This window comes from Pleurodeles waltl, chromosome 1_1 (genome assembly GCF_031143425.1).
Source record: "Pleurodeles waltl isolate 20211129_DDA chromosome 1_1, aPleWal1.hap1.20221129, whole genome shotgun sequence".
Lineage (NCBI taxonomy): Eukaryota > Metazoa > Chordata > Amphibia > Caudata > Salamandridae > Pleurodeles > Pleurodeles waltl.
In genome coordinates, this window is record NC_090436.1 from 532,134,657 (window position 1) to 532,160,154 (window position 25,498).

General features: G+C 42.7%; 1 protein-coding gene across 1 annotated transcript in view; it reads right to left on the minus strand.

Moving 5' to 3' along the window:
- ELL2 (elongation factor for RNA polymerase II 2) overlaps positions 1-25,498 on the minus strand; it is a 238,435-nt gene that overhangs the window by 6,140 nt on the left and 206,797 nt on the right. The window contains exons 9-10 of the mRNA XM_069225710.1: positions 10,398-10,464; positions 2,931-3,102 (exon numbers count right to left, since the gene is read on the minus strand). Coding sequence (XP_069081811.1) covers positions 2,931-3,102; positions 10,398-10,464 — 239 coding nt within the window. The remainder of the gene's footprint in view (positions 1-2,930; positions 3,103-10,397; positions 10,465-25,498) is intronic.

A 25,498-nucleotide genomic window follows, 5' to 3' on the forward strand; every position in this document is an offset into this window, starting at 1 on the left:
AGAGGCATACAAAGAGTGATCAGACACATTAAGAAATGCACTGTTCTCTGAATAGTTATGTGAAGCAGCTCACTAACTGGATGCCACAAATTCAACAAATCTTTTGATCTAAATCCAGTGCATGGTCAATTAGCTTCTGACTTTTTTTTTTTTTTAACCATGGGATGTTAATGTTTGAAATATGGTACGCATCAAATGCGTGAGTAGCAAAAAGTATGACTAACATCAAGCTAGGAACTTCAAAACAGCAAAATCATCAGAAACTGTGTGAAAGGCAGCTGTCAAAATACTGTTCTGTGCAGCTACAGTGTCTAGAAGAACCACTGTTGTAAATGTCAACCTGCTACTGCCCATCCACCTGGACTTTTGCCAAAGTTGGAAATCACATATTTGGCCTGGCACTCGTTATGCTGAGTAGCGTGAACTATGCTCGGGCCTATGACCCCAAGATCCTTCTACCAAACGTGCTGTCTAGATTATGACCTGCATGCAACCTTTGCTGCCTCCAGCCATTGAACACCAGCCTAGCTGCATCATCCTCCGTTATGGGACAGTGCATTTCTCCTGCCTTACAACCTGACTCCAATAATGACGGTGGGCCCCACCATAAGGTTCTAGCCTACTCTCCTCTAATGAAAGGTGACGCTCTGGCTGATTCCACGGGAGGGGACCACCCCTCTGGCCTGTGTCTGGGTTTCTCCGGCCGAGGGTTGATGCTAGCTCCAGTACCCATTGTGGTGGGTGCCCAGGGATTCTCCTCATACTTTCCCTCTCAGTCTGTGTTGACTGGACCACCACTACACTGTCCTGTGGCTATGGTGCTGTACTGCAGCACCTTATACACTAGAGAGATCTTGCAGGCCTAGTTGAGGACCCCCCCCACCCTCCTTGGTTGATGCAACTGTTTTCTTTCTGCTTGCCACCAATCAGCCTATCCTGCCACATACTGTGCCCCTGAACGGCTGCACACTGTGGTGGGACTCAAGGACACCATCCATTAAAAGTTGACATACTTTTCAGGCGTGTGAATACAAAAGATTACTTTGGCATTCATTCAGTAAGCTTAATTCTTGACATCCTAATTACTCCCGACAGAGTTTAATACTATTGTCTACCTCTACGGGAGATTGCACAAGCAGTTCATACGCTTACTATCACCAACTGGTACAGTACAGGCTTAGGCTCCCCCCTTCTTCCAGAGGTAAGTCATTTATGGGTGAGCTTTCTCTACATGCCTCTGACCTGCCTGCTCATATAACAATGGTCCCAAGTGACAACCTTAACTATCTATCCAAATCCGGAGCAAACTCTTACACATAGTAGCTGGTTTCAATTCTCCTGAACCAATCCCAAGGACACTGTCAAAGGTGTTGCCAAGTGGCTAGCATGAATTAAAACAAAAGAAAACCAAATTTATCATACTATTTTCTTGATCCTTTTAAAGAAATCTTTAATATTCTCCATTCACGTATGTATGTGCGTTCATGAAGTAAGACTCCATTAATACTATCCATCTTCAAGCTTGTTTTCTTGCAGCTAATGTAACATCTCAATACAAGTCAACATTCATGAATTATGGGTGCCAACATTTTGGGTCACAAGGACCCTTGTCAGGAGAAAACTATAAACGAGCACAAAATAAAATACACAATCAAAACTGCTACAAACATATATACAGAAAACTCAACAATGCACCACATCCAACGAATTAATGGCTCTTGTCCCATCAACCTAGTGAAACCACGTTCTTGAATACACAGCAAAATGTATACTGCATAAAAAGGATGAAAGTAAACAGTGCTTTACCACCAGATAAAGATACTTTCTATGTAGCAAACAAACCGCTTCCATGCTAAATGCACCTCCTATGAGTTTAAGCAAACCATCCCTTAATTAAAAATGTAATTGTATATAGTGTTAACACTTACCGGTGGGCTCAATCTTGCATCATGAATTCTTAGATGAGTGAACATGCAATCTGTGCTTTATGTGGATAGATACAAACATGCCACTCGAATAAACTATTCAGTGTGACCCCGAAGTTGCAGGGTCATGGATAATAGTGGGTGCCATCCTGGAGGAAGTCCTAGCCTTCAATAAACGAGATCCTTCAAATGACTCGTTTTCTGGCTGCGCTCCCAGAACATGCAACTATCTAGCAAAGGTTATGCAAAAAGAGGTATTCAATGGCATAATCCTAGACCTGGTAGGAGACTCCCACTGCATCTGCTCAAGTCCCATGTAATAGGTTCCATATATTGCCATCAGAAATTCTACTAGGATTCATGAATCAATTGAAATCGCATGTGCATAATTCTCAGAAGTTAGGTTCGAGGTTTTGCTTTACATACAATGCTTTATTCATAAACCAATTAATAACTCCTGTATATTATAGGGACCAGACAATGTATGCACCACCCCAAAAGAATTACAACACATGTCTAAGTATACAAGCAGTATCGGAGATTTCGGGGTATTTACAACAGCTAGCTGCAGTCCTTCGCAAGCCTGTTACAGTTAAGGATCACTGGCATCTATCCTTTTCTCTTGGATTGACCTTTTAGGAGCCCATGTGATAACACAATGGAGTAATAGTGTGATGATAGGACCGTGTTAGTTTCAGTTTGGAAATTTCATTTTTGAGGTGCTTCTCGAATCATAAGGAGATTCTGACAAATGTAAACGACCAGCAATCACTAAAAGGAAGGAGCCTCGGACTTAGTTCTCCTACGGTTGAAGAACATTAAATAATGTAATTTCTTCCTCGGTGTGACAAGGTACGCACGCTTACTGAAAGAGTTTAAAAACAAAAAAAAAACCTTATGATGGCTATGAAACTAGAAATCCATTTGGCAAATTAGTATAAAAATATGCAACTGGAACTTTTGGGATTGCAGGACGAAACAAAAAATAAGATAATAAAATCTTACTTTATATTCTTTAGAGCCAGGAGAGAGGCGCTTCCGCTGAGAATCAAGTTTCATAAATCTCCTAGTGACATTCTCCACCCGGGCATGCAAGCTTCGATATTCATCATACTCAGAATTGAAGTCATCTTTGTATGTTTGGCGTTGTTCAGAGGATAATATAGCTGTGTATTTTCTGTAACAAAAGATAACGCGTTCTTTAACATCTCCACCACCGTGACAAATTTTGTTTTGAAGCAGGTACAATAAAAATGGTTAAAACACACAAAAAACAACATAGAAACATTGCTCCCAAGTAGGGCTATTCGCAATACATTGAGCACACGAAATTAGCGTTTATCAATCGAGAGAGAGGCAAAATTAAGGGCTGAAGAAAAAAAAAAACAAAAAAAAAAAGAAAAAAAAACACAAGCTGCACTATATGCGATCCTCATCTTCTAAACAAATCTTGGTAGCATGATGCAGAACAGATTGCATTTTGCAGCAAAATTATGAAATGGTGAAAAGACATTTCTACTTCAGTCCGAGATACACTGTATTAATATCAAAAGCAACTGGAAAGCTCAGGACGTCTTAGAATATGCCAAGGACACCTGGCTCAGAATACTTTCCTCAGCCAAAAATTTCTCTGACTCTGTACAATGTGAGCTCTAGCAGTGGGTTGGTCAGGAGAGAACCTTAGTGGCGCCGACCATTAATGCTTAGTAAAATGGTTCGCTATAAATGTCCGCTCTTTAACATATGCTAAATGTAGACTGTGGGAATGGGACATATGTGTTTAAAGTATGCAACAATGTGTGGGCAGTAAAGGCTTTACTCTTAACTACCCTATTTGGAATGAGTATTTGAAGAAATCAGCCTGCAGTGCTGCACTGTAGGAAACACGGATTTCTACTAACATTGCTACAGAAGTCTGAATCTCACCAAATTAAACAAACTGATATTAGGATTACTGGTTTCCTTCATCTTTTGATGTTGGGTTCAGTTTTATTCTCATTTGGCTTCCTATTGTTAGAAATTGGTTATCTACTTGCTAAAGGTATGTACCCTTCTCCAAGTAGGGATCACAATCTTAGTCAGGGTAAGTCAGATACACAACCTAAATTAACCTGTGCTCACCCTCTGGCATCTTGGCACAAAGCAGGCAGGCTAAAATTTATGAGGGAATGTGTAAACTATTTGTGCAACACTTATTTACAGTAACAGTGAAAGTCACCACAAAAAGACAACACCAGTTTAGAAAAAGATATTTATCTAAGTAGAATACCAACACGACAAATCAAATTAGTAGAAGTTGAAATATTAATTTTTAAATATTAAATGTGTAGACTGTGCTTAGTAGTCTAAGGTGGAAAATTACTTGAAGTCATGACAGACCTGTGCAAATCCAAAATTTAGACTAACTGCGATGGAGGGTAGGCCTGTTGCAGAACCCAGTACCTTTGTTGGAGCAATGTGCTGACGGCGAGGGCACTGCATCAATATTTCTGCTGCACTCAGGGCAATGTGTTGCTTTTTGAAGTTTGTAGCCACAGAACCCACTTTTGTGGTCAGGAGTGGAGTGGGGGGCACCTCAGGCAAGGGTACTACTCACAGATGGCAGAGTCAAGTAGCACCAGGAGACTTGTATGCAGTCTTTGATGTCCCTGAGACTGCAGAAGAACAGGGGGCAAGCCAGTAAACTCTTGGATGCAAGGATGTGGAGAACAAGCCCAGTCCTTTTCATGGCAGGACAGAAGTAGCAGGCCAACACAGCAGAGGAAACAAAGTGGTAAACCCACCTACAACACAGCACATAGCAGCAGTAGGCCAACACAGCAATGCAGTTGCAGAGTGCAGTCCCTCCTGGCAGCACAGCAGTTCTTCCTGGCAGAGTGCCCTTGGTTCCAGTAGAGATCTGAGTTGGTGGAATTTGAGTTCCAGTATTTATACTTTGGTGTCCTGGTTCTGGAAAGTGGGGGACCTTCCAGGCCTTCCTTAGAACGTAGTTTCCCTCCCTCCCCGGTCCTGGCTCCAAGCCGGCTGGAGTGAGAATACAGGGTTGTTAATCCCTATTGAGGGTGGAAAGGGCAAGTCTATTCAGGTGTACGTGAGGCAGTGCTAAGCTCCGCCCACCCATCAAGTCAGTTAATGGCCCATTAAGGTCTATCAATTCACACCTAAACTCCCACTGTAGCTGTCTAGAGGGAATGCACAAAGCCAGGCTGTCACCCAACCCAGACATGTATTAAGAAGCAGGACGACACACAGAATGGTTAAAGTAAAACTTTCTAAAAGTGGCATTTTCAGACTTACAATTTAAAATCTGACTCTACCATAAGTTGTGATTTTAAATTGTGAGTCCTGAAACACCAAACTTCACATTTGTATCTTTTCCCAATAGAGAGTTACACTTAAGACGTTGAAAACACATTTAGTGGTTTTTCACTACCTGGAAATGTTAAACTTAAAAGTACATGTCCATTTTCTTTTTTTAAATACACTGCACCCTGCCCTTGGGGATAACTAGGGTCTACATTAGGAATGACTTGCATGCAATAAAAAGGAAGGTTTGGGCCTGGCAAGTGAATGCACTTGCCAGATCGAAATGGCAGTTTAAGACTGTACACAGGCCTTGCAGTGGCAGGCCTGAGTCATGTTAAGAGTGCAATAGTACTGGGTGGCACAATCAGTCCTGCAGGCCCACTAGTCACATTTAATTTACAGGCCCTGGGTACATGTAGTGCACTTTATTAGGGACATGCAAGTACATTTACAATGACCACATGGCCGGCTGTACACACATTAGAGCGGCTGGGGGCACACTCAAGGTTGCAGCCAAATGCTGACAAATCTGTGTTGTATCCTATACAGTCTGTAGGAGGTGAGGCACATCTACAGAACATGAGATGTAGATGGCCCCAGTAAAGTACCTAGGAGATTATTTGAGTTCAGATTGCAATGAAGCATATGAATGTAATGTGGGCAACTTACTGACATTCCTTGAGCCTAGTGTACACAAGTGGCTGACGTTCCCAATGACATTAATGGGGCTTATTGCAATTAGCAAAACGATTATGCTACCTTGAGTACTATATGTATTGCAGCACATGCTGATGCGCATACCGGAATATTGCCTCGATTGCTCTACTGGGGGACAGGAAGGGCACATATGTTTGGAGGCACTGAAAGTACCGTGGAATAGTGGAGGGTTACAGGCACCAAATTTTAAGCTGTATTATTGGGCAGCTCATATTCAACATAGTATTGTGGTTTCAGGAGGGGGCACTGATCCAGTGACAGATGTTGGCGCATATGGTACGACCATAGACACTACTGGCATTGCCCTTAGTCCTTTACAAGAAACAGACAGCAATATTGTTACAGGTGAAGACCCTGCTAGATATATGGGGAAAATGCATTTACATGCAACAGAATCAGAAATGAAGACAATCTGACTACCTATAGATCTCAGTAGCAGAGATGACCGATTCCTGAAATGGGTTGGATGCTACCTAATCAATAAAACCTTTATACTAAATTAATCCATATTTGGGACATGGGTCCCAAATGTGGATTTATTTGGAAAGTAACATCTTGTGGATGGTCTCATCATAAACCTAGATCATCATTTCAGTGTACATTTAGATTCACACCAATCATGTCATTTTATTAAGCAAACTGAAAACCTAGACTAAGAACCAGGATGGATATGTGAAAGTCGGCCAATGCTATTCTCTCAACCACATTTCCACAGGTAGTAAACGAAGAGAGGATTTGTGGACACTGACAGACATGAAGCCATCTTAACAACTAGGTTTGCCAGAAAGCAGTATATTCCATGGCATACTTAATCTTATCTACAGAGTGGTTTGTAAAATACTTTATCATTGTTATGGAGGAAGTGATGGATGGCAGGGTTTTAACATTAGATGATCTACAAGAATCTGCATGTCGATGTCTGCCATAATTTTTTTTACTGCAAAGCATGTTCTTGCGCCATGCTCTTTAGGAAGGCAGTAGATCAGAAAATCGCTAGGTCTGAGAGCCCTGTGCTGCAAACGCTCAATTGCTCAAAATATTGCTTAATGTACATACTGCTCACAGATGATGCAGGAGCTGGCTGCAGCCATTGCCTTTGAACAACCCTAACAGCCCTAACAGTCAGCCTGTGAAGCGTGAGGAAAAATAAAGACATCCAACATAGGTGAAACTGGCAAAAAACAACTACGTCCAATGAGACACCTTTTGATCTTTGTCTGATGATCTTATCTTGTTTATTTTTTTAGCATATAGAAGGGTCCCTCAACGAGGGAGAAGATCGAGAAATGCAAAAAGCCACTGTGGTGAAACTTTATAGCCATTGAGGAAAAACAAATTCACAGAAAGAGAAAATCAGGGTACCAGAAACCTAACATAGCAGTATGAATTAACACAGATTAAGGGGCTGCCTTCTCTTAGATGTAGATAGGTACTTAATGAGGAGCTGCACTGATGAGCAGACATAAAATGTAAACACAATGTTACTTTACTGGAAGAAGTGGATCATTTAGTGATAGTTTTTACTTTTTTTTTGTTTTGTTTTGTTTAAAATCAAGAAACCTATATGCATTAGAGCTTGAAATTTAATAGTCTCACCACAAGCACACACACAACCCATGCATCAAATTTTGGCATCCATCAATTACGTTTTTTTTGTTGAATAGGCATGACAATTCTAGTCTTGCTACATCTCAAAACTAATTATTTAAACCTCTTTAAGTGATTAAATGTTTAACATTCAACATTATTAGCATGCTTAATCGGTATATTTCAATTACTAGGGTGTGGAATCGCCCGATGTTCAGGACATATAATGTTTGCTATCAAGGACAACAAGTTTTACTACTTTTTTTGTCCTTGAGACAAGTAGGCCCAAACCCCTGCAGCACAAACCCTTTGGCTGCCAGTTTACTGATCAGGGAAGGGCGTTGTCTACAGTACAGGTAACATTTGTGTCCATGTACAAATACTGTTCGAACTTGTATTTATGGTTCATTAAAGCAAAGCCTTTATATTAGGGTGAGGTTATGTTGTAATCTCGGACAGCACTACTGACTAGTAGTTCCAGTATAAACACTGTTACACATATTTGCAAAGATTAACATGAGACTACGTATAATGCTCCCAGAATACTATTTTATTAGATACAAATATTTGCAGAAACTTGAAAGCAATACTGAGGATTCTTTGAATTCAAAATCAAAACTTTCATTAAAATAAAAATGCAATGAGGGGTAAAAACGTTTTGCTAAGCTTCTGTGAAATTTTAGGTACTATTTCTTTGAAGCATCATTTAGTTAAATATGTTGATGCTTGCTAGTATTTCTAAAAGATATATATCGATAATGGAAAAATCAGTGTAACCAGTTTCAGCAAGCCTATGGGAAGCATCAAAACAAACAAGTATTTTTAAAGCCAGTAGGTTCGACGTTGGTTGTCAGCCTTTTGGTTTTGTCAACACGTGCCTTGTTTTGACATGGTTTGTATACGTTTGTTTCCACAGTAGTTCCTGGCATTGAACAAAACTACTGTGTGTCCATATATGCTCCTTGTGAAAGGGTACAATGCTGTCACTCATCATGAAGCCAACCAATAGACAGACACAGAACTGTAATAAAAATAAAAGATAAAGTCTTGGTTACTACCAGACCTAATTAGGGGCCCAATTCTTTAAAGAAGTTGCAAAAGTGCACCCATGGTATATGTTCTTGCATTAGTGCAGATTAATGACTCCTAAATTACCAAGAATTTACAGAAGTAAGTCAGTTAATGGTATTTGTAAATACTTGTGAACTGCACTTAGCTCAAGCAAATGTGTGTGTGGATTTTCTCATGCGAACATCTGTTGAGCATTTACAAGTCTGCACTCCCTCCAATTACAGACCCTCCCCCAACCCTCACCCCAACTGAAAGGAATACATTTCCAAGCTTTCTCAGTATGGAAAACAAAAAGAGCTGGTAAACCCCCTAAAACATACATGTTTGTAGATATGCAAGGACTCAAAGGGGCATTCCAAAACTGGAACTATTGCTTACCGCAACCTCCAGCCTCAGTATGTACATCTGGGTAAAGGAGGCAAAATAAGGAATTTGCTAGTAATAAAACCCTACTACAGGATGAGCCCTGGCATACTCAGAGCCCTTTTATGATTAGACTGCTGCCATAATTTGTCGTGTCACTACATGAGGACCAAGTGTATTTTGTTACAGAACAGGTAGATTTTTAAAGCATCCTGTAGATATCTGATTAAATTCCACACCCCTAAATTACTATATTTATATTTGTCTATTTAATAAAATGATCTGTGTACCTAATTTCGTATAAAGCACAATCCTTCCTTTTTATCCTGCTGTTTCGTTACCAATATTCTGAATTTATCACTGATTGCCAATTCTGAGTTAACCTGCTTCTGGTGTTTTATTACATTTTCATAAATGACTAATTATTTTCTCTTCAACTTTGTTAGTGTAATATATATCAAGATGATCCTCGAAATGACCCATCCGGTATAAATTTCAATGTAATATCTTTTATATGCATTTAGATGCCCGATTTTAATATGCTGCACACATGTTTAAACAATGTAAATACAATAAATCTGTAAAACGTAAGCAAGCTAGAGTAGATGGTTGTGGGGAGAGGTCGCTGGAAGAATAAAGGAGTACATTCAATCTCCTTCCTCAGTACTGACCCTATGTGATGCATCCTCCTGAGACTATCTAAATCCTACAAACTGGATTTCTCCTAAGCGCCCAAGAAACGCAAGCAGCTAAGAACTTGAGAAGTTGACATATAAAGTGCTAACTCGATGGTCCTCGATAATATATATTAGTGAATTAAATCCAAATGACAATCTTATATCGCCGCTTGTGAGGAAGCAACAAAATCATCCATGCTGTTATGAAAGAAACAGAACACTTCATCTGGACATTAGAGTTTCTAATATAAGAAATATCAGACCCTTCAGACAATGTTGCGATTCAGGCTCTATAGATCTCCAAAAGAAGAGAAGACTTAAGTCCATCGTTAATACGGACAATGGTCAGAGAAAGTGGATACTCAAGAATTCGGAAGGCAAGGAAACCGACATAAAAGATCAGTTTAAGGTCTGCCTTTACTGAAAGAAGTGGGATTAAATGCAATGGACGAAGGGCATTGTTCGCCCCACCCAATACCACAAAAGATAGTTACTATCCAATGGGAATCGTGACCAATGGCACTTGCCAGCAAACAAAAACATACATAAAGAAATGCACTCAATTATTAGCTGCATAAAGTGTTACAAACCTTTACGTGTGTCATGAAAGAAGGCAGGCAACCTACACCAGACCACTGCCTTTCGGATGGTAAAAAAAAAGCTATAAGGTACTGTTTGTTTAAATGGCTCTAATAAAAAAAAAAAAAAGAATTTGGCAGGAATATATATATATATTTTTTTTTAAACTTACGTCAAATAATCTGCCAGTTCAGTTGTTGTAGAAGGATCCGAAGAAGCTGTGCATGGCTCTTTAACTCCTGTGGATAAAATGAGTTGTATATGATGCACACATTTAAAATGGGAAACTAGACTGCAAACATTTAACTTTGCACTCGAACTGACATTTCTGTGAAGAGAGAAACTGGCAATTTTGTGGTGCACCTTCAATATGAAATCGTAACTAAAGGGAACAACTTCACATAAATATAGAGTCAGAGCTTAACAATACAAGGCATCAAAGTACAGTTGCCCGCCTATTATCACAGGCGCTGGGAAGGCCGGCAATCTTTATTCAAGATAAGGCACGTAATGGCAGAGGCACGCAGCCCGCAAGAAAATAAGATGTATTAAAAAACCTCAGGTCACTTACATGGTGCCAACAAGACGGTCAGGATTCAATGGCGCCGACATAGTTGGTGAAAACATGCAAACCTCTCAAACTGAAAACGTGCTGGGCAAAAATGATACGATGCTGATCTAATCGCGCAATTCTGACTTTTTTTTTTTTTTTTTTTTTTTTTTTTAAATGGCATCCATTGTGATTTTCTAAACAGGTTACTTCACTAGGAATTGTAGTAAGAATTCGCAGCCTCTGCTATGTATACATTCTTTATTTTACTCTGAAGTTGCAATAAGATGAGTCTGACCGGTCTCTTAAATATACATTTAAAGAAAAAAACTACACTTACCTGTAATGTGCATCATCCTTCACCAGTCGTTTACCTGCAATGCGACATCAGCTGCATTATCATGCACGTGTAGATCGTCACCATCTAGATGATCAAAACATCAAGACGGCGACAAAAAACACAAATGCATGTTCCCGCAATGAAAAGGTGTGGACATACATAGCAACACACTAGGCAATGGCAGTCTGCGTGAAAATCGTACGCAAGGCAACAATGAAGAATGAAAAGTGCACCAAATATCAGCTCAGAAGTGTCCGTATAGTGTCCAGACAGCTTCTAAATCACCATGGTATGCGGAGATAACTTTGTTAGAGCGCTCCCTGGGGGGGGGGGGGGGACCAAATTAAGCGCCCTCCCTGGAAGGAGTAAAAGAAGGTGCGGTAAGGAGCGCCATTAACAATTGTAGATAAGGGTGCCAGCAGCCTGCAGAAAGTGTTTAAACACACTTCAAGTCACAGGGAGACAAGACACTGGGAGCTTCAGCGCCTCTGTAGAGGTCGCGCCCTGGGCGTGGGCTAGGGTGACCACCTGGCATTGAGGCAAATTCTGGACAGGACTGTTAAAAATTCAGGACAAAGGGTCAAAATGCAGGACAAAAATTCAGGACAAAGGGTCAAAATTCAGGACAAAAATTCAAGAACAAACGTCAGTTTTACAGACACACGAAAGAGGCCATGCCTCACTATGTTGTCACTGGATTTATTTACTCTTTTTTTAACATAGCACTATTTATTCACTGTGGACCTTTTGTGATTGCCTCCTGGTATGCTATATTCAGGTGTCACATTACGTCCTTGTTCAGTAGTGAATTAATGCCCTTCAGTACTGAGGCAAGGCCATCACCCCTACCCAAATCTACCCGATCTTTCCTGAAGAGAAAGTAACAGCAAAAATTTGATTATGTTTCTGAACATTTTAAAACCCCTGGCAAACAGTTTGGGACACATTAAGGTAATTAACCTTATGCTAGTTTAAACAAATTGAACAAAAACATCTGGCTTACCCCAACCGCCCATGGACTTTCAACCTAATTTTTTTTTAAAGAGGCAGGGCAGATGTGTGGGCGACAGTCTCACACCTAATGTCAGGATGTGATGTACCTATAACTTGTCTGTAGTCTCACTGCACTAGAGTGTATGAATGGAACTCTACATTTATCTCAGAAATGGGAGCCCGGACTACCAATCAAAGATAATCAAAGAGGAGGATGAAACTGAGATCAAATGGGAGATCCACGGCAAGTAATTCAAAGGGTTGTTGCTAAGAACTGGATAAATAAAGAAGAGAAGAACAAGGTGGGACAATTCCTAAAATCAGACAAGATAGGTCCACCAAGACTATTTGAAGGTATTGGCCACCTGGGGAGTTGTCTCTGCACACAGGAGCGAAACAGGAGGGGCACTGTCAAGTGGTTGAACAAGCAACACCCATCAACCTTGGCAAACTCTTCTGGTGCAATGGTCCGCTGTTAGTGCTTTTGAAGGGTGAGCAGGGGCCAGACCCCTTGCAAGGTTGTGCAAGGCAATTGCCTGCTTTGTCCATGTCTTTATATGGTTTTGAAATTGAGCAAAAGCCAAACTAGAGATCTGGGTTATCCCAAATGGGTCAAGTACACATAGAATCTTCAAAATATTTGGGATGTAAATTGCACAAACAAAATTTAGAAATTTTAAAATGCAATTAGTGTTTCTTTAACATATGGCACTGTTTTCGCCTTCATATACAATTAGATCTCAGATTGAACTGGAAACCAGTTACCTTTTGATACCTAGTGATTAATATCTACCATTCTTACACTGATTTCCAGGATGAAAATCTCGGCAGAGCGAACGGTCCCTCCAAGCCCAGTTTGCTTTTTGGTCTTCTCTTCTGCTTTCTGTAAAGGCCACGTGGCACTAGTGAAGATGGTGTGCTACCCCAATGATAGTATTATTTTGCAAACCTTCCTCTGCTCGTCCTTCATTCCTTCTTCAGATAGGCCACACGTCTGATTTGGTCACTGCAGCGCCATCAGGAGCTCTTTCCACTCTAAAGCTAACTGCGGGTGGATTAGGTCTTCTGGACTTAGGATGCTATTATTCAGTTGCACAGGTCCAATGGGTGGCTCACTGGCTTTCTGCTCACCTCCCTGCATGAGATGGGGTTTACCAGTAAAGACTTTTAAGGAAGGCTTAATGCACTGCTCATTGTTTCCTACTGACCATTCTACGGATCACCATCCGGGGTTATCATGCACAGCTTTCTCTTGGCTTGCCAGAACCTGTAAACTGACACGAAGAAACCCTATGCTCCTGCACTACCTTTGCTAAGCCTTCCCACTCACACAGGATGGCTGTGCTCGGAGCAACTCCATCAGTGGCCTGTTGCAGGTGTCTTAAAATTGGGGACTTTGTTTCTGAACAGTGAGCTACTAAATTTCCAAACCCTTGTGGCAGACTACCATGTTCACGCCGGTAAACTCCTTACTTACAACCACCTTAAATAATCATTAAATGCCCTATTTCATGTCTGCCACCTAGCACTAACCCTACAAGAGGTGTGCCAGAAGCTCTGTACCATAGGAAATGGTGGTAAACTGATGTATGGGTGTACAGACCTTTCCTGCAACATGGAAACCACTCCAGGTCTTCTTGTCATACTACCTGGGTGATTGATGTAGCCAAACCTCTGCAAGATATGGACTAAAATACTGGACTTTCCCCACAAAGTACCCCACAGCTGTCACTTTAAGTAAATTCATGGTGCTTCCTTGTGAATGCATTCTGCCTGTTGCTTGCCATTGACCTTGCGGTTTGTAACTCACAATTTGTTGCTTTCAATTTGCTGGCTTTATTTGTTTTAGGCTATGCAGCTTGAATTCGGCCCTTCCCTTGCCAAAACCTTATTTACAGTATCCTGCCGAGTGCCTTTCTGTAAACAGGCCTGTAAATCTTGTTCTTTTCTTATCATATTTGCTGTGCATTCAAAGAACAAAGTCAAATGTCAGGCTCTGTCTTCGGTGGGAACTTAGTGTTTACTTTCCTTTCTCTGACTTCAAAGTGAGAGGATTTATGCGACAATCTTGCTGGATACTGGGGTTAGGAAAGAGTTTTTTCTATCACATGACAACATTTAAATAAACTTCAGAATATATCAGAATTAGAAGTACAAATCAAGCACATTTTTGTTAATTCTGAACTGTGCTGGAAACAAATACCTTTACATGATTAAAACAAATCATTGCATTAGGTGATGCAATTTCCACACATCATGATCTGTGCACAGTATAGTTTGATTCGAAAAACTGTATATCTGGGCAAATGTAATGGTCATTTCAATCAAAAATATGTTGTCTGTAATGGCAGTGTGTTAGCATATCATCCATACTGCACTCCACTCTGCACCACTACACGCCACTGCACCCTAGTCTATCACTCTACTCCACTCCATGCCACTGCACCCTTCTCCATTCGGAACCACTCCACATTATGCCACTGCACTCTATGCTACTTCACACTATGCCTCTCTACTCTATGCCACTGCACTTTATGCCTCTCTACACCACTGCGCTCTGCTCGTCTGCACGCCATACCACTCCAGTCTAGGCAACACCAATCTAATCCGCACAACTCCACTCTCTGCCACTCTGCAACACTACACTGTACGCCACTGCACTCTAAGCTAATACACTCTATGCTAATGCAGTTTACTCTAACACTCAACTCTATGCCCCTGCACTCTACATCAATTCACTGTACATCACTCTAATCTACTCTGCACCCCTGCACTCTATGCCACGGCACTCTACACTAATTTACACCATCACACTCTATGCCATTTTATGCAACTCCACTATAACCTGCACCTCTCCACTCTAAGCCACCTCACTCTACTGTGAAATAATCTACTTTATGCCACTGCACTCTGTGCCACTGCATTCTATTCCACTGCACTCTCCACTCTATGCAACTGCACTCTACTCTGAAACAATCTATTCTACGCCACTGTACTCTATACCACTCTGACCACTGCACTCTACACCACTGCACGCTGACACTCTGCAACACTGCACTGGCCGCCACTATATTCTACACCACTCTGCTCTGTACTACTGCATTCTGCACCAATATACTCTATTCCACTGCATTCTATGCCACTCTACTCTGCCCAATGCCACTATATGCAACTGCACTCTACACCAGTGCACTCTAAACAACTCCACTGTATGCCACTGCCCTTTACTCTGCACCACTGTACTCTATGCCACTGTTATCTGTACCACTCTACACCACTACACTGACACTCTACTTTGCAACTCTGCACTCTACACCACTCTACAATACTCCACTCCGCACCACTCTACACCACTGCACTCTGTGCCACGAGTCTACTCTGCACTCTGACACTGCACCACTCTGCATTACTGCACTCTGCTACTCTATTGTATGCCACTCTACTCCACTGCACTCTATGTAACTCTAACCCATGCCACTCTATTCCACTGCACTCTGCGCCAATGCACTCTAAACAACTGCACTGTACGCCACTACCCTCTACTCTGTACCACTGTACTCTACGCCACTGCTCTCTGTGGCGCTCTACTCCACTCTACATCACTGCACTGACACTCTACTCTGCAGCGTTGCACTCTCCACCACTGTACTATACACTGATGTACTATGTACTACTGCATTCTATGCCACTGCACTCTATGCCACTCTACTCTGCATCACTCCACTCTACAGCACTTTGCTCTACTCTGCACCACTCTACACTACGCCACTGCACTCCCTGCAACATGAGTCTACTCTGCAATCTATGCCACTGCACCACTCTACGCTAGTGCTCTCTCTGCCACTCTAATGTATGCAACTCTACTCCACTGCACTCTATGCCACTCTACTCTGTCCCACGCCACTGCACTCTACGCTAACACACTCTAAACAACTGCACTGTACCCCGCTGCACTGTACTTTGCACCACTGGGCTTTACGCTACTGCTCCTATGCTACACTACTCCACACCACTATGCCACTAACTTTAAGCCATGCTGAACAGCAGCTACTCTGGTGTATAACATGGCTAATGGCTAAAACACATTAACAAAGCCAATAACTCTTTTGTAGATGAGACCTATTGCTTTGCCTATTGCTTTGCCAACGTTTGTTAGTACTATGAGGTACCGAAGTACCTGAAAGAACTGTGAAAAATACAATTACGTCATAATAAAGGCTGCTACAAAAAGCGCAAATACATTTTGGTTAAATAAAAAAAAAAAGTGCTTCTGGAATACAGATTTGAATAATATACAGTTTATACCAAATACTAAAAAAAATTATAACACTCCATTAAAACCACACACTCCACAGCTCACCTTGGAACACCATTACAACACATCTCTAAAAGTAATGTCTTTGCCATCAGAAAACTTCAAGTGACTCCTTTAAGTAAAGTCAATGCAGGTTTTCAAACCCTTTTGTATTTGCAGATTTACCAGTTGTGCACATTTGCATGTCTTTAGGGAAGGAGACCCCCTGGCAAGAAGGTCTGATTCTTATCTGTCTGCTCCTCCCCCCCTCAGAGCACAGGAGACTCCCTGCCTTTGAAACCTGCTGGGGAAACTCATCTGCCCCTAATTTCGCCCTGCCAACCCTTGTCCTTTAGGTGAAAGGCTGAAATTACGGACAAATGCCGTCGTTAAAGGTTTCATCACGGACAACGGCAGGGCGAAATTACGGACGGGTGGTCACCCTTGGGCGAAGCTCGCACATTCTAAAGGTTGGCTCTGATGATCAACATTGATACTGCAGTGTATGAAGCCTAGTCACACATCCAGTCTCAATGTTACTGTAAGCAGTCTCCTGCTCGTAACAATTCTCTTAATTACGTGGGACATGAACAGCTCAATATTCTGGATTTAATTGTCACGATTAAGTTAAAAAAAAAATCGCTTCAATAAATACATTTTTCAAACGTTTTTATTGGAAACAAAATTATATATATATATATATATAAAAATATATATATATATATATATATATATATATATATATATATACACACACACACACACACACACACAGTAGCATTTCGATACAATAAGGATGTCCATAACATAAACGTACAGGGAAATTAAATAGTGATGCTAATTGTACTTCCTTGTGTTACGTGCTATGTTTAAGTGTTAAGATCACAATGACTGATATCCAGTCATGTATACAAAACCGTAATGAAAGTTCCAAGACACCGTCATTTATAGAGTACTAACAATTAAGTACATCGAAATGCAGTAATTCGGACAGTTTAATTAGTCCTTAGTAATAGAAAACTCTTGCCAGAATAGTGCATTAAGTATGTCATATCAGTTGGATACACCTCCACTTTCGAAAGTTCGAACCACTAAGATGTGTAACGGGGTTGTAGAGAGATTAAAAGAGGCTTATAATTTTGTAAGTAACCTGGGCGTTCCATAACTTATTGGATGACAATAACGTTTTTTTAAATAATAGGCGTTAACACTTTTGATAAAACAAACCCAAGAACACCATGTGTGAAAGGAAATATTCGACAAGCTTTTCCATTTGGAAAGAATTAGTGTGTGCCAATGACTAGTAGATGAATGAGGTGTGTATCAAGAGAAGAGCTATTAGAATATATTGGAGTGTATACCCAATAATGCTGAAGGGAATCTATGGAAAGTGGTACGCAAAACATTTTTGTATCGTATTTTCTATGTGTTGCCAAAGAGGGCGAACATGCTTGCAGTAGTTTCACCAGGAGCTAATGTACAATTCTAACAGAAATAGGAGTTTGATAGCCCTAATCGAAGTGTTAACCGAGTCAAAAAACGTTAAATATGATCCATAGTCTCATTTGTGAGAGTGCTGGTTTCCTGTGAAGGGGAAACTCCAGATTTGTGCCCACAGTGAGGAGGTAATATCAGTATTAGGGTCTGAGTTGAAGATAGAATTCCAGGCATTTGAGTTAAGTGTTCTCTCTAGTATTTGGAATCTTAAGGATACCGTATATCTTGGAAGATACATGTCTCAGTATTTGAAATTGCCTAAGATATTTGGAAGAGTGGAGTAGTGGGTGGGACCTAACGTCCTGACAGCGGATTTTAACTTTAAAATGGTATAGAAGTCTAAATTACATAGTTTGTCTTTGTACTGTAAATTCGCAAAATAGATAAGATCCTTATCAGTGCCAAGATCTTTAAGTAGAGAGATGCCTTTAATGCCCATTCATTTCAAAATTAATCTTGCCCATATATTTTGATCTGTTTAGTAAACCGCAAGGAAGCCAAGTCAGATTTGGGGAGTTTGAGAGTTCTTTTACCTATAGTACATAAGGAGTCAACTGTATCAGGTGTAAAGGATAGGAAGTGGGATATATTGAGGCATCCGATATTGAGTATCATTAAAAAACTGCAGAGGAGCAGAGAAATACCCTATTTTTTTTAGGAAACCAGGAAGGGGCATTAGAAGTAGCTGAAGAGAACCACCAGGCTCCTTATCTGCCCAAGGACTGTTGATATCTAGGAAAGTCTGGGAACCCCACCTTAGCCTGTGCCTTTCTCAGCTTTGACATAAATTCTGGCTTTTTAGCTTTTCCATAAAAAGTCCAAAGTATTGTCTAGTGATTTGTAAAAGTAATGTGCGGTTAAAGAGGAGCATACTGATTGGAAAGTTGATTGGTGTGAGCATCTTTTTAATTGCTTCAAGTCTGCCCAACAGGGTAATGCACTTTAGAGACCATTGTAGGATCAGTTCTTTGATTTTAGAAGTTGTCTTTCTTCATTAATTGACAGTTTTTTTAGGGTCCTTCACAAACCATATTCCCAAATATTTTAATGTTGTGCTTTGCCACTTTAGGTCAGAGTTTTGGATGTGTGAGGAGAAACTGAATATTCAGTCTTCTTGCAGAAAGCATATCCAGATGCCGAATATTTCAAAAATCACACTGAGGATACTAGTCATTGTGCAGTCGACCCCAAAACAAGTTATAACCAGGTAAATATGTGCACACCTACTTAAGAGAGTAGGAGTAGCTTTGTGCATACTCAAGCTTTTAGGATACTAAAGGATGTTATCTGGAAAAAAATGGAGGTCTGCTTCAAGTTAAGTGACCTTTTCTCTTACTGCAACAAGATCCTTCAGCCAAATCCGAATGCTAGTAGTTTGTTTCTATTAATGTTAAACAAGGTTTCTACAGAGAATATCTACAACTTTTGTAAGTGACGAACTGGTGCATTGCACATTATGCACATATTTTGAGTTAAGAAGTAAGAAGGTGTTACCACTTTGCAAAGAACGTATGATTGGTTCCAGGCATATATAGGAGGCAAAAGCTTAAGCATACCAGTGAAAAGGAAAGGTCTTGTAGCCTGAACACTATCTTCGCTAGATGGAGCCTCATCCATGACTCAATACTAAAAAAAAGAAATAAAAAAAAAAGATATTTAAATCCTTAGTCAAAAAAGTGATGTACTCCACAGAGAAATATGGCACAGGCTTCCTTTTCTGAACGCAAAAACAACAAGGTGATGGATGGAATACTTGAATTAATCTCCACTGGCAATAGCTTGGGCTGCATCACAATAGTTTTTCAGCTATCAAGCTATTTCAATTGGCACCCAGCCCTATGGATATCAGTCTAGACCCTTCTCTTTATGGAACAATCCAGCCCCAACTGCTATGCCAGATCCTGCCTGAATAGAAACACAAGCAACTGAAGACCAGATTCACCCTCATTAGGGATTTTCAGCCAGGTATAGCTTAGTTCCAGTGGCACAGTGAGCCAGGGGCTCAAGTCCAGGCGTACCCGGTGAACTTAGGGCATAAAATGCAATAACAGCAAGATGATGGGTGGAATGCTTAAATTAATCCCACCCACTGGCAACAGCACGAGCTGCATCTCAATTAATCATTTTTTACGTACTATGCCACTTCACTTGAAAAAAGTGCTGCATCCTACAGAGAAATATGGCACAAGCTTCTTTTGCTGATCCACAGTTTTGAAAGCATTTCTGGTCTAAGCAAGCATATTTTGCGAATCATAGTCCAAGTCACAATCTAAGTCAGATTCCCAACTTGTCAAGGAACTTTAATTTTTCAAATCAAATCTTCATTACCTCACCAACTAACTCCCCACTACATTAATTCATAATTGTTTCAGATTGCGGTCATGATTACTTTCACTTCAAAAGCAACCATTGTTAAACATTCTGGGGAGGACAGTTTTCTCCTTGTATTTACTATGCAGTTGGGGACAGGATTTGTGCCCACTGAACCACGCTACTCCAATGGTATGTATTTACCATACAGAAGGTATCTGAGAAGTTAAAAAAAAAAAAAAAAAAAAAAAAAAAAACAATATGTTACTTCCCTTTGAGAATGCTCTTTCTGATGGATACACTAACTGCAGATGCCTCATCTTTTGAATATTCCCAGTCAGCAGAGGGTAACTGGAGAATTTGTACAGCAAATGCTCCCATGGGCAGACAGGTGGTGTCATGTGGCTCTGTACCACCCTGGAACTGACTGAGCAGAGCTGCATGTAAGCACCACCGTTGTGCACGGACATCATGTTCTTTATTTTGTTCCTTACACGTCCTCAGAAGCAAGACACTATGAACAAATTGCAGGGGATAGTGTGCCAAAATCTAAAATGAATGTGTATGATGTTTAACAGTCCACTCCAGAGCGCAGGGAGCTGAAAGATAGCAATGATAAATCTGCAGTCAACTAGAGTATCCATCTTATACCCGGCGTAAGTTCTTCTGATGCATATTTCCTACCATAGATTCCTAAACTTCAGAATAGATATCACTATCTCCCAAAGGTGGAGAGTCTGGGGAGTGGACTAAGAACAGAAAGTCTTGCAGGGTTGAGAGGGCAAAATGGCCCTCCGACCCACAAGACTGTCTATACAGTAGCGTTTTGTGAATGTGCGCCAAGAAACCTACACTGCAGCCGGACAGGTGTCCAGAAATGCCCTCTCCTACAATCAATGCAGTCATAGCAGCACTGAACATCCTGCAGACCTTCAGAAGGTTGCTTCTCAGGCAGCAAGTAGCAATTTGTTTTATAACTAGGACTTCATCTTGAGAGGGCTCTTTTCTGCACCACCTTCCCTTGATTTGTTCCAGAAAATCCAACCAGGAGCTGACCTACCATACAACGGTCTTTAGTGTGATAAAGGTAGTAACTCCATGCTCTTTTGGGATCCAACTGATGCAATCCATCTTCTTCCTTAGAAGGGTAAAAACAGAGCAAAATCATTAGAGTAGACTGGCGAAGAAGAAAATGAGTCAATTTCAGGTAAAAAAAAAAAGGTAGGTCAGTGAGCAATTTTCTGGCAAAGAAGTTGGTGGGGGATGCTCCAACAACACACCTACAGTTCACTTATGCAGCACACGGAGGGATGGCAATCGAAAACAAGATTCTAATTGTCAGTCATAGCGAACAGCTGTGTATCCACTCAAAGGGTGTGCACATAAGGAATGTCAAGTTCATGTTCCACTGGGGATGACGAACAACTGAGGGAAATCAGGGAAACTCTTAAGTGTGCCTGCTTCAATGCTTGCTGGGCCACCAACAGAACAAGCAACAATACATCTGATGGTTTGGCCTGCAGAGGGTCGCTATGACAAGTTTCACAACAATTTTCTCGTAGTGCCCAGTATAGAAGGACATTGCTGATGGATGTTCGGCTACAAGGGTGACAGGGATTATGGTGACTGGAAAAATTAATGCATTTAACTGCCACTGCTCAATCTTCAAAAAAGGAGGTATACTTTGTGGGGACTCTGGTGCAGAACACTCCCCATTGGCTGAGAAGGAGGCCCTTCTGAAGTAGTAGCCAGACTGGAGGGCAAATGCTCATGCTCTGGGAACCATATTCTTAGCCCCATCCAGGACATTTAAGATTACTTGGGCCCAGTCTATTCTGACCTTCCTTAGAATATGGGTCAGCCGAAGTGTGGATGTAAACAGGAGAACTGTGTCTCAAAGGAGGAATGAGTCTCAGAATTATTTTCCTAGCAGGAACTGCAGAGCACAGCAGTTTTGACTGTGTTCCTGACTGCAGCAATTCGATGGATCGAGGGCATCCCCCACTGACTGAATATGTACCTTGACACTCGTGATATACCAGACTACCAGAAAGATGCTCTGCAGGTTCAGTCACCTATGGCCTCTGGGGATAGTATGAAGGACCCATTCTACCATGATTCTTGCAATACTACTGGGCGGTCAGGTTGTCAAGAGTGTGGGGACCTGCATCAGCCTTCCCTTGATAGACAGCAGGAAGCCTCTCAGGGCCAGATGGATCATCTGAAGCTACAGAAGACTGGTAGAGAGCTGGTTCTTAGTCACCAGAGGCCTCCGATCTCCTGTATCCCGAGGTGACCCCCATCTATCACAATCATGAAACCTGGGTGGAGAACGGACGTGGCTTGCCTCAGGTCAGGTTAGTACTGGTCTGCCATCACCAAAGATCATGTGATGTTTCCTGCGAGATCTGGATGTGGTCAGAGGTAAGCCTGATGTTGAACCCACACAGCTCTGGAGGTTGAACTCCAGGGCCTGCATGTGCCATCAGATGCAATGGAAGCAATGGCTGCACTTGGCTAGGAGTCCAAGAATCCTCAGATCTGCCATCACCAAGACTCCGGATTGAGTCTGAAACATGAGAATCATAGCCCAAATGTTTTGGAACTAGCTTGGGGGGGCAAGGGAGGGGGATTCTTTAATGTCACCGTGTCCAGGACAGCCCGCATGAAGGGAATGCACTGCGTGGGGCCGGGGTGGAACTTTGGTTCATTGATTGAAACCCCCATTCAGAGGTTACCCAACTGCAGTGAGCCCATCCTGAGCAGCCAGATGTGGAGGCAAGGGAACATGTGCATTCCCTGACCTCCAAAAGGTGGACAGCACCAACTGCCATCACTTTAGTGAACACAGAGGAGTTGAGCTAAGTGCAAAAGGGAAGGGAGAAAGGCAACCTCTAAGTGTTCCGACCCCACTGACCTGCAGACAATTCCTGTGGGACTGCAGGATATGAAAATACGTATCGTGCAGGGCCATATTCCAGTCACCTGGGAACAAAGCAGAAAGAATCCGAGACAGTTTAAGAATTTTGAATTTGCTTTGCCTCAGGTAGGCTTTTAGTGGGCAAATGACCAGTGTATGCCCATGACCTCTGTCCTTCAGTATGAGGACGTTGCCCAAACAGCACCCCTCTCTTCTCTCCAAATCCAAGAATCCTGGGCAGCATAATGTTGCATTCTTGCAGCAAGATTGGCGAGTGGTCCGCTAGGGAAAGGGGGAAGTAAGTGTGTTTAAGTGTGAGTGTTCGGCCTTTGTCACAACCACTACCTCTGCCCTGAAATAACTAGGTCTGCTGTTGCTGCACAGGCTGGGAGAGCTGGCACAGTTAATAAGCTAGGCCTCTTGAATAACCCCTAGCAATCCTGTACTGTTAGTGGAAATGTTTGACATCCCAAAAGATCATGCTGTGGCATGGCTCAAATGCCTTAAATCATTGGAATCCCGTCCACCAACTACATCCTCCTAGGGGACCTCAACTTCCACCTGGAGAATCGCACCGACAACAACACCACCGCCTTATTGGACAACCTCGCCAACCTGGGACTGAAACAACTAGTCAACACCCCCACCCACTACGCCGGACACACGCTGGACCCCATCTTCTCCTCCAGCAAACACATCTCTTTCAGCCACACCACTGTACTCTCCTGGACAGACCACAGCTGTGTCCACTTCAGCTTCAAGAAAACCAACGTACACCACCACGCCCAACAACCACCAAGAAGACAGTGGAACCGAATCTCCTCGGAACAACTCACATCGACCCTCTCTCAGAACCCACCCACCAGCACTACAGACCCCAACGAAGCCACCAACAACCTCACGAGCTGGATCTCAGACTGCGCCAACCTCCTGGCCCCCCTGAAGACCCAAGCAAACAGAAACAGCCACAAGAAAAATTCCTGGTTTACCCCCGACCTCAAGGACTCCAAAAAAGAATGCCGCACCCTCGAGAAGACTTGGCGCCTCAACCAGACCGACGAAAACATGTCTGCTCTCAAAAACGCCACCCGCAAACACCACCATCTCCTCCGCGCAGCACGAAAATCAGCCTTCCAGAACAGACTAGACAGCAACGCCCACAACAGCAAGGAACTATTTGGCATCGTCAAAGAGCTCTCCAACCCCGACGCCGAAAACAACTCCATCCCTCCCTCACAGGACCTCTGCGACTCCCTCGCAGCTTTCTTCCACCACAAGATCACCGACATCTACAACAGCTTCACCACAACCAACTCGAACCCTCCACCGGAACCCGCCACCGACAACACCACCATCCACACCTGGAACCCAACCTCCACTGAGGAAACCACCCGCGTCATGAACTCCATCCACTCAGGATCACCATCCGACCCCTGTCCGCACCACATCTTCAACAAAGCCGACAACATCATCGCACCCCACCTCCGAGACGTCATCAACACATCTTTTTCCACCGCCACCTTCCCGGAGAACTGGAAGCACGCTGAACTGAACGCCCTCCTAAAGAAACCAACAGCAGACCCCACCGAACTCAAAAACTTCCGGCCCATCTCGCTCCTACCGTTCCCCGCCAAAGTGATCGAGAAAATCGTCAACGCTCAACTCACCACCGCCCTGGAAACCAACGACTCACTCGACCCCTCACAGTTCGGCTTCAGAGCTAACCACAGCACCGAGACCGCCCTCATCGCAGCCACGGACGACATCAGATCCCTGACCGACAAAGGAGAAACCGTGGCCCTCATACTCCTGGACCTCTCTGCAGCATTCGACACGGTCTGCCACCGCACCCTGATACGTCGCCTAAGCAACGCCGGCATCAGAGGCAAGGCCCTGGAATGGATCACCTCCTTCCTCTCCGGAAGAACTCGGAGAGTCCGCCTCCCCCCCTTCAGATCCACGGCTACGGAGATCTGCGGCGTCCCCCAGGGATCCTCCCTCAGCCCCACCCTCTTCAACATCTACATGACCCCCCTGGCGAACATCGCACGCAAACACGGACTCAACCTCATATCCTACGCAGACGACACCCAGCTCATCCTATCCCTCACCAACGACCCCACCTCAGCAAGAACCAGACTACACGAAGGAATGAAGGAAGTAGCGAACTGGATGACAGAGAGCCGGCTTAAACTGAATACAGAGAAAACGGAGGTCCTCATCCTCGGCCCTACACCTACCGCCTGGGACGACTCCTGGTGGCCTCCCACCCTAGGCAGCACTCCCCAACCCACCGACCACGCACGCAACCTCGGTTTCATCCTGGACTCTTCCCTCTCCAGGACCAGACAGGTCAACTCGGTGACCTC